The sequence below is a fragment of the Strix aluco genome, chromosome 37 (assembly GCF_031877795.1).
Source record: "Strix aluco isolate bStrAlu1 chromosome 37, bStrAlu1.hap1, whole genome shotgun sequence".
NCBI classification, from domain to species: domain Eukaryota; kingdom Metazoa; phylum Chordata; class Aves; order Strigiformes; family Strigidae; genus Strix; species Strix aluco.
This window is the reverse complement of record NC_133967.1, coordinates 564,204-574,498: the sequence shown is the minus strand read 5'-3', so window position 1 is coordinate 574,498 and position 10,295 is coordinate 564,204. Positions and strand designations below refer to the sequence as shown.

The 10,295-nt window shown below is 55.2% G+C and overlaps 1 protein-coding gene across 1 annotated transcript in view; it reads left to right on the top strand.

Moving 5' to 3' along the window:
• The first annotated feature begins 7,412 nt into the window (after positions 1 to 7,412).
• Positions 7,413 to 10,295, top strand: part of LOC141917331 (uncharacterized) — a 50,112-nt gene continuing 47,229 nt past the window's right edge. The window contains exons 1-2 of the mRNA XM_074810438.1: positions 7,413 to 7,947; positions 9,486 to 9,878. Coding sequence (XP_074666539.1) covers positions 7,428 to 7,947; positions 9,486 to 9,878 — 913 coding nt within the window. The 5' untranslated portion in view covers positions 7,413 to 7,427. The remainder of the gene's footprint in view (positions 7,948 to 9,485; positions 9,879 to 10,295) is intronic.

Here is a 10,295-nt window from a genome sequence, read left to right as displayed (position 1 = left end):
GAGCGACCCCCTAACTGCAAAGTGCGCAGACGCAGGGTACACCGCTCAGAGAGACCCGATACCGGAAGGCGGAGGATATAAAAAGATGGACCCTCGGGGAGTGAGTGCGCGCCGTTGGTGGAGCAAGGATTCCCCGGCCGCCCAGCGCTGTTTTGCTTGTTGCCGCTTGCTGAGTAAACAATTGAAATTTTGATTGGCTCTGACTCACATCAATTTGAGAAATCTACTTATAACAATTATGACCCACAGGGGTACGGTCCGAGGAGTTAACCCCCCGTCCTTGTGCTGCATTCCATTCAGCTCTTTTCTCTCTCCTCTCTGCTCCTGTAAACCTTGGATGTTATTTCTATCCCCTGCGATAGGGACATTGTTACCACTTTTACAACGGGGCAGCCATTGACTGCGGTTAATCAACGTACAAGCTATTAGTTATTCTGTAGACGTTAAAGTTCTCACTTTCTTCTGAGCTGGAAGTGGGCTGCTCTTCATCTCCACTAGTGCTACAGTCCTGGGATTTCTTTTTTTTCATCTCTTTGTTTTAAATTCACCAGATTCCCTTTTGGGACCAAGGTCTGCACGTCCTCAGCTTCCCCACCACCCTTAACACATTCTTTTTACCTTTCAAGTTTCACAACTTTTACAACCTCCCTTTTTCTTTAGAAACATTAACACTTTCTGCTCATACATACCTTCCAGCAGCCTCAGCTATCAAGCATTTACATTTCTGACAAGTTTTGTGATCACGTATTAAACAAAAGACAAATCAACAGGGGCAGCTACATCCCATTTGTCACTTCTGTGACAAATCAACAGTAATTGTGTGGTGGTGGAATTCTTACCCCCCCCCCCCCCCCCTCCTTCTTTGTTGGGCTGCTTGGTGCTTCCTGCCATTCCACCCACATCCCCCGAGCTATACACCAATCTGTGGAGATAAGGACTGATAATGTTAACGAGCCTGGCTCCTGGCCCTCGGGCTGGGAAACAGCTATAACGGCCCATCAACTCCTCAGGGCCTGGCACACCTGTGCCTGGGATGTGGTGAAATGGGAACAATAACAGAGTCACACATTAATTAAATTCTTATGTAACTGCTGGAAGGCACCAGAAGGTATTTGACAAAAGCCAATTATCTTGGACCCTATAAACTGCGACCACCAGGGAGACCCTTTGAGCTCTCCTGGATGGCAGCCAGTCTGTGACCAGCATCTCCCCTGAGCTGAGAGCCTCTCAGGTACCAAACCCTTAAGGTGTCGTCTGCTCCAGATAGAAGGCCGGGGCGAAGTCCCCCGCTGGAGTCTCAATTATCTCCCGTTGAGGAATGCCAAGGCATTGTGAGTATTTGCTCTAAACTCGAGAGGGAAATTTTCTTTGAGCTAGCTTCTCTTTACTGTGTGTGTGTGTGTGGGGGGGTACGTACCCTTGTTTCTGTGTGTGTATGTCCGTTCTGTGTTCATTCTACTGAATCCAAACACCTTTGTTTCTCTATGTTTGTCTGTTTTGTTATGTGCATGCATGTTTATATATATAGGTACCATTAAGTAAGCTAGTGTGAATCTTGTCAATTTAGACTCTGAATAGGATGCTTTTCTTTCTTTTAGTATTTCTGAATTATTTCATAATAATAATAAATTGCTGTTAGTTATTAAAAACCCTAGATATCTTACTAAATATTACTGTGTCAATACTTTCATCCGCGACAAATTGCAACACAGTTTTATAGTTTAAAGTTCCATTTTCAGGCTATTTTTCCCCATCCTCCAGTTGATGTTGTGGCTGCCACTGATTACAACACCGCTGTAACTTACATTTAGTCATGGGAATCGCCTCCTACTTTATTCCCATTTCTCAGGATGCCTCCTAGAGGAGAGCAGAGAGGTGTCTCCTGGGAAGTAGTAGCTCCCATTTTGGTACCCAAAAGGAGTTTCCTAATGCACCTTTTTGTACACCAAAAGATGAACTGGGCAAGGCTGTCAGCGTGGTCCCATTGGGTCCCCAGAACTGTTGTCCCACAAGCGGGGTCGTTCACCCCCGGTGCCAGACGCCAACACACCCCCCGAGCAGAGGGATTGATTTATCCAGTGTGGGCGCAGAGCTGGGGGCTGGTGGTAATTCCCCCCGGCCAGCGCCCCGCCCCAAAGAACTTCCCTGGATTTCTACACTTCAGCCCACACGGAGACACCGGGACTGTAGTGACCGGGGCCGGTTTCTTATCGCTTTGTCCCTCACTGGTTAACAACGCGCCTCGTCGTGATGTCAGCGTAGAGTGTCTTGTAATTCTTGTGGCCCAACTCAAAGGTGAGGGGGGACACGGCTTCTTGGTCTTCAAGTGAGTCGGCAGTCGCGGTCTATTCCCGTCCCCGGCTTAATTACGGCCGATTGTGTGTGTGTCCCCTCTTGCTGGTCCTGCTCCTCCTCCATCCTCACTCCTCCTGCTCCTCCTCCATCCCTCCCTCTCCTCCATCCCTCCTCCTTCTGCTCGTCCTTCATCCCTCCTCCTCCTGGTCCTTCTCCTCCTCCTTCCCTCCCCCTCTTCCAGCCTTGCTCCTCCCCCATCCCTCCGCCTTCTTCACACTTGACCAGCGCCCACGCTTGGTACCCACTTTCATAGCGCCCCCCGAAACTCCTCCCAACCCCCCGAGAGGGCCAGCGATGGAGATGCACAGCTCCCCCCTTCCCTGCACGGATTTCCCTGAGGGATGGAGAATCCGCGTCCAGCTGCCCCCCATAACCCGCAGCACTCCTGGGTGTCCCCCCCTTGCCGGTACCGCAGGCAGGGTACAGGCAGGGTACCTGCTGCCGCCTCTCGGGGTGCTCAGCACCCCCTGCCCGGGGCTCAGCACCCACCCGGCTGCACCCTGTTGTGCTGGTTTGTGTGTGGAGGGGTTGGGAGCGGGGGAGGGGGCTACAGGGGGGGCTCCTGGCAGAAGATGCTCAAAGCTGCCCGGGCTCCAAGTCGGACCCGCCCCTGGCCAAGGCCGAGCCAATTAGCAACGGCGTCGTGGTCTGAGATAAGGGATTTAAACAGGGGAAGTTGGGAGGAGGAGGAGAAAGAGGAGGAGGGTGGGAGGGAAATACCTCTGCAAACAGCGAGGGTGAGGAAGGACGGCAGGAGGGGGAGGTGCGGCGGAGCAGAGACTGTCCTGCACCCATGGAGACCCACGAGGGAGCAGATGCCCCCCAAGAGCCCCTGGGAGGGACCCACATGGGAGGAAGATGGTGGAGGACTGTCTCCCGTGGGAGGGAGCCCATGCCAATCAGGGGAGGAGGGTGAGGAGTCCTCTCCCTGAGGAGGAAGGAGCGACAGAGACAACGGGTGATGGACTGACCCCAACCCCCATCCCCTGCCCCCTGCGCCGGTGGGGGGAGGAGGGAGAGAAATGTGGAGCAAAGCTGAGTCCGGGAAGAAGGGATGGGGGGGGAAGGTGTTTTGAAGATGTGGTTGTATTTCTCACTGTCCTGCTCTGTCGCATTGGTACATTGGTGGGGGTGGGGGGTGTTCAAATTCGATTGCTGTTCTTTCTTCCTTCCCCGATGGAGTCTGTCTGTTGCCTGAGCCCATAATGGGGGAGTCGTCCCTCCCCTGTCTTTCTCTGGATCCCCCCCCTGGGCTTTGGTTTAATTTTCTCCCAATCCCTGGAGGGAAAGGGGCAAGGGAGCATCTGGGTGGGGCTCAGGTGCCCTCAGGGCTCAAAGCACAACATGGCACTAACGGGCAAGGCCATGCGCCTTGCGGGGTGTGAGAAGGAGGAGAAGGGAAGGGAGGGAGCTGAGCAGGCAGAGACATGGAGTAGGTGGCTGCTCTTCATGTGCCTTAAGAGCGCCCAACTGGGCCCCTTTGGTCTCCCCACAGGGTCTGGGACAGACAAGCAGAAGGAGGAGCAGTGCCAGCCCAGGGAAGAGCAGAGGGGGATGCTGCAAGAGCCCAAAGAGGAGCCCCAGAGCCCCACGGTGGACGTGGAGCACGATGGCCAACAGCAGCCAGATGATACACAAGGGAGCCACAGATCAAGAAGTCTCCGAAAACGATCTTTCAAAGGGACATATGATGAAGACCCTGAAGAAGCCACAACCCAACCACAGAGGACCTCCAGACAGAAGAAGTACAAGTGTGAGCACTGTGGGAAGGTCTTCACCAGGAACTATTCCCTGCGCTGTCACCGATGGACTCACACTGGTGAGAATCCCTTCAAGTGCCAGGATTGTGGGAAGCCCTCTCGGGGGGTGGGGATATTTTTGGGCATGTGAAATTGGGAATGAAGGGTGGGTGCTGTTCCAGGGTGAAGAAGGAGGAAGGATGGGGGAGGGATAGAGGAGGAGGAGGAAGAGGAAGCATGGGTTACCAAGAGAACACCAAAAATGCTCTTTCAAAGGGATGTCTGCTGAAGGCGCAGCCCAACCACCGAGTAGATACAGAGAGAAGTACATGTGTGAGTATTGTGGGAAGTTCTTGGCCTCGACGAGCAGACTGAGAGAGCACCAACGGACCCACACAGGAGAGAAGACCTTCAAGTGCCAGGATTGTGGGAAGGTCTTTTGCTGGTTGGGCACCCTGAAATATCACCAATTGACCCACACGGGAGAGAAGCCCTTCAAGTGCCAGGATTGTGGGAAGAGCTTCAGGACAAATGGGAACCTCCTGCGTCACAAGGTCACACACAGCAAGGAGAAGCCCTTTCCCTGCACCACGTGTGGGAAACGCTACTCCGATAGCTCAAGCCTCATTAGACACAAAAAAATTCACACAGGAGAGAGACCGTACCCCTGCTCGCACTGCGGGAAGAAATTCCTGCAACTTTCTCAGGTCAGAAAGCATGAAAAAGCCCTTCACAATGGTGAGTCCTCGGAGGGGTCTTAACCCTGTATCGCGTCGTGCTCATCCATAAAATGGAGAGGAGGGGGTTTGCAGGTGGGGGTTGTCCAGGTTTTGGTGAGGAACTGGCTGGGCATCCATCTGCCCCTGGGCAGGGGTGAGTGATGGCCTCATCCAGTCTCCTCCTGACAAACTATTTTTTACCTCCACCCACGGGTTCTCTCACTTCTGATTTTTCCCAATTCCCGGGTTCACCCCCAGCAGGTGGGAGCAGCCAAGAGCCCAACTCTGCCCCATCCCAACCTGCCCCATCTCCATCCCCGGCCCTCCCAGGGGGGTGTGAAGACTTTTGGGCATGTGGATTTGGGAATGAAGGGTGGGTGCTGGTCCAGGGTGAAGAATAGGAGGGATGGGGGAGGGATAGAGGAGGACGAGGAAGAGGAAGGATGGGGTACCAAGAGAACACCAAAAATGCTCTTTCAAAGGGATGTCTGCTGAAGACACTGAAGAAGGCGCAGCCCAACCACCAAGTAGCTCCAGAGAGAAGAAATACGTGTGTGAGTATTGTGGGAAGGTCTTGGCCTCGAGGATGAGCCTGAGATATCACCGATGGACCCACACAGGAGAGAAGCCCTTCAAGTGCCAGGATTGTGGGATGACCTTCAGGGGAGGTTGGAACCTCCGGCGTCACCAGATGACACACACCAAGGAGAAGCCCTTTCACTGCACTACGTGTGGGATAAGGTTCTGTGATAGCACAGTCCTCATCAGACACCAACAAACTCACACAGGAGAGAGACCGTACCCCTGCTCGCACTGCGGGAAGAAATTCCGGCAACGTTCTCACCTCAGAGTGCATGAAAAAGCCCTTCACAATGGTGAGTCCTTGGAGGGGCCTTAACCCCGTATCGCATCGTGCTCATCCATAAAATGGAGAGGAGGGGGTTTGCGGGTGGGGGTTGTCCAGGTTTCAGTGAGGAACTGGCTGGGCATCCATCTGCCCCTGGGCAGGGGTGAGTGATGGCCTCCTCCAGTCTCCTCCTGACAAACTCTTTTTTACCTCCAGCCACGGGTTTTCTCAATTTTTCTTTTTTCCCCCTTCCCGTGATCACCAGCAACAGGTATGTCCTGGTTCAGATAGGATAGGGTTAAGTTTCCCCAGCAGTGGGGAGGCAGCTCTAGCCGGGTTATTCAATACCACGCTGAGGTCAGGTCCGGGCGCCCAAGCGCGGGAAGAGCAGGGACGGCTTTTGTCCGGGTCGGTCCCCTCACTGCTGTATCCGTGCGGTATATCTCTTGTTCTGTTCATTGTTATCACTGTTATTGTTGTTGTTCGGTTTGTTGTTGTTACACTGTTGTATTAATTTTTCCTTATCTCAACCCTGGGGTTTGTATTTCACTCCCTTCCCCATCCGTTCCGAGGTTGGGGGAGGGGCAGCGGCATCATGGTCTCGGTTCCTGGCAGGGCCTAAAGCACCACACCCCCTTGCCGGTCCTGCAGGCAGGGTACAGGCAGGGTACAGGCAGGGTACCTGCTGCCACCTCTCAGGGTGCTGAACACCAGGGGTTGGTGTGTGGTTTGTGTTTGGTGGGGTTGGGCTGGGGGGTGTGGGCTACAGGGGGGGCTCATGGGAGAAGATGCTCAAAGGTCCCCGGCTCCAAGTCGGACCCTCCCCTGGCCAAGGCCCAGTCAGAGCCAATTAGCGATGGCATCGCGCTCTGAGATAAGGGATTTAAAAAAGAGAATTTGGGAGGAGGAGTAGAAAGAGGAGGAGGGTGGGAGGGAAATACCTCTGCAAACAGCGAGGGTGAGGAAGGACGGCGGGAGGGGGGAGGTGCGACAGAGCAGAGACTGCCCTGTACCCGTGGAGACCCATGGGGGAGCAGATGTCCCCTAGAGCCCCTGAGAGGGAGCCACATGGGAGGAAGATCGTGGAGGACTGTCTCCCGTGGGAGGGAGCCCACGCTGGAGCAGGTGAGAAGTGTGAGGAGTCCTCCCCCTGAGGAGGAAGGAGCGGCAGAGACAACAGGTGATGGACTGACCACAACCCCCATCCCTGCCCCCTACGCTGGTGGGGGGAGGAGGGAGAGAAATGGGGAGCAAAGCTGAGTCTGGGAAGAAGGGACGGGGGGGGAAGGTGTTTGAAGATGTGGTTGTATTTCTGACTGTCCTGCTCTGTCGCATTGGTACATTGGTGGGGGTGGGGGTGTTCAAATTCGATGGCTGTTCTTTCTTCCTTCCCCGGTGGAGTCTGTCTGTTGCTCGAGCCGATAACGGGGGAGTCGTTCCTCCCCTGTCCTTGTCTGCATCTCCCCCGCCCTTTGGTTTTAATTTTTCATCTCCATCCCTTTGGGGGAAGGGGTGATCGAGCGTCTCAGTGGGGCTCAGGTGCCCTCGGGGCTCAAAGCACAACATGGCACTAACAGGCAAGGCCATGCGGGGTGTGAGAAGGAGGAGAAGGGAAGGGAGGGAGCCGAGCAGGCAGAGACATGGAGTAGGTGGCTGCTCTTCATGTGCCTTAAGAGCGCCCAACTGAGCCCCTTTGGTCTCCCCACAGGGTCTGGGACAGACAAGCAGAAGGAGGAGCAGTGCCAGCCCAGGGAAGAGCAGAGGGGGATGCTGCAAGACACCAAAGCGGAGCCCCAGAGCCCCACGGTGGATGTGGAGCACAATGGCCAACAGCAGCCAGCTGATACGCAAGTGAGCCACAGACCAAGAAAACCTCGAAAATGCTCTTTCAAAAGGATGTATGGTGAAGACCGTCAGGAATTCACAACCCAACCACGGAGTTTCTCCAGAGGGAAGGCATACACGTGTGAGCACTGTGGGAAGGTCTTCACCTGTGGGAGCAACCTGAGCCGTCACCGAAGGATCCACACTGGTGAGAAGCCCTTCAAGTGTCAGGATTGTGGGAAGAGCTTCATGCTGAGCTGGTACCTGCTGAGTCACCAGAGGACACACACCAAGGAGAAGCCGTATCTCTGCACCACGTGTGGGAAATATTTCTCCTGTAGCTCTACGCTCCGTGTCCACCAACGCATCCACACGGGAGAGAGACCGTACGCCTGCTCGCAGTGTGAGATGACCTTCCGGCACAGAGATCAACTCAGGAGGCATCAGTTGGCCATCCACAAAGGTGAGTCCTCTGGAGGGGGGTTATCCCGATATCACATGGTCAGCAAAAAAATGGAGAGTACGGAGTTTGTGGGTGAGGGTTGACCAGATTTTGGTCACAAACTTGCTGGGCATCCATCTCCCCACAGGGAGCGGTCAGCGATGGCCTCCTTTATCCTACTCCCGTCAAAATTTTTTTTCCTCTTCCCCCCACAGTGGGTGGGAGCAGCCAGCAGCCCAACCCTGCCCCATCCCAACCTCCCCCATCTCCATCCCCTTCCTGGGGGACTTTTGGGGTTGTGCAAATGGGGACCAAGGGTGGATGCTGGTTTGGAGTTGGGGAGGCGTGGTGAAGTAGGATTCAGAATAGAGGAGCGAGAGTGATGGAAGTGGAGCTGAAGAAGGGGGGTGGAATTGGGGACCAAGGGTAGGTGGTGGTGCAGAAAGGGGAAGCACCCTGTTGGGCTCAGGGTGGTGATACAGGACTGAGCAGCCTTCCCATGGCCATCACGCATCCTGCTGCCGTCTCTTGGGGTGCTTAGCACCCTCTGCCCGGGGCTCAGCACCCACCTGGCTGCACCCTGTTGTGCTGGTTTGTGTGTGGAGGGGTTGGGAGCGGGGGAGGGGGCTACAGGGGGGGCTCCTGGGAGAAGATGCTCAAAGCTCCCCCAGCTCCAAGTCGGACCCGCCCCTGGCCAAGGCCGAGCCAATTAGCGATGACGTCCTGTTCTGAGATAAGGGATTTAAACAGGAAAATTGGGAGGGGATGGAGAAAGAGGAGAGTGGGAGGGAAATACCTCTGCAAACAGCGAGGGTGAGGAAGGACGTCAGGAGGGGGGAGGTGCGGCGGAGCAGAGACTGTCCTGCACCCATGGAGACCCACGGGGGAGCAGATGCCCCCCCAGAGCCCCTGGGAGGGACCCACGTGGGAGGAAGATCGTGGAGGACTGTCTCCCGTGGGAGGGAGCCCATGCCGGAGCAGGGGAGGAGTGTGAGGAGTCCTCCCCCTGAGGAGGAAGGAGCAAGGGAGGGTCTGGGTGGGGCTCAGGTGCCCACATGCCACTAAGGGACAAGGCCATCAAGGACGTTAAACCTGCCCAGTTAGGGTTAACAAAGACATTAACCACAGACAAACCTCTGTGGCTCCACTAATGGGGGATCTTCCAGCCAACAGTAGGAGGTGGAAGCTCTTCCACAGCTTTGCAGCTGCTGAGGATGCAACACTGGAGGGGGGACTGTGCGTACGGAGGAGGCGATGAGCAGGGGAAGGGGGGCAGGGGCAGAAAAGGGGGGGACACACAAGAAAAGGCTGTAAAAGGGGCTGGCACTGCAGTACAAGGGGGTTCTTCTGTGCATTGGCGATCGCCATTGGTCCTGTCTTTGATATTCAATGTCTGAACTCTTTCTGGCCCCAGTGCTGGCTCCTGGGGGGACTGGTGTGAGCGGGTTTGGGGTCATCTGCAGAAGCGAGGCTGGGGGCATCAGGCCCCTTCTCTGTGGTGCCAGATGATACACAAGGGAGTAAAGTACCCAGAGAACCCCAAAAATGCTCTTTCACAGGGACGTATGGTGAAGAACTTGAAGAATCCACATCCCAACCACGGAGTAGCTCCAGAGAGAAGAAGTACGAGTGTGAGCACTGTGGGAAGGTCTTCATGTGCAGAAGTGTCCTGACACATCACCGACGGATCCACACAGGAGAGAAGCCCTTTAAGTGCTGGGATTGTGGGAAGAGCTTCAAGCTGAGAGGGTACCTCCTGAGTCACCAGAGGACTCACAGGGAGGAGAAGCCGTATCTCTGCACCACATGTGGGAAACGCTTCTCCTGGAGCTCGCAACTCAACACACACCGACGCATCCACACGGGAGAGAGACCATACACCTGCTTGCACTGCGGGATGATTTTCTGGCAGAATTATGACCTCAGGAAACATAAGAGGGCCATCCATCCTGGTGAGTACTCAGGGGGGTCTTAACCTCATATCATGTTGTGCTCAGTTACACAATGGAGAGGAGGGTGTTTGGGGGGTGATTGGGCCAGAATTTGGTCAGGAACCGGAGGGACATCGATCTCCCCATGGGCGGGGGTGAGTGATGGTGTCCTCCTTACTCCTCCTGTTAAATTACTTCTACCTCCACTCATGGGTTGTCTCTTTTTCCCTTTCCCAGGTTCACCCCCAGCAGGTGGGAGCAGCCACCCTGCCTCATCCCGAACTCCCCCATATCCATCCCCGGCCCTCACGGGGGGGTGGGGAGAGTTTTGGGCATGTGAAATTGGGAATGAAGGGTGGGTGCTGGTGCAGGGTGAAGAAGGAGGAGGGATGGGGGAGGGATAGAGGAGGAGGAGGAGGAGGAAGAGGAAGGATGGGG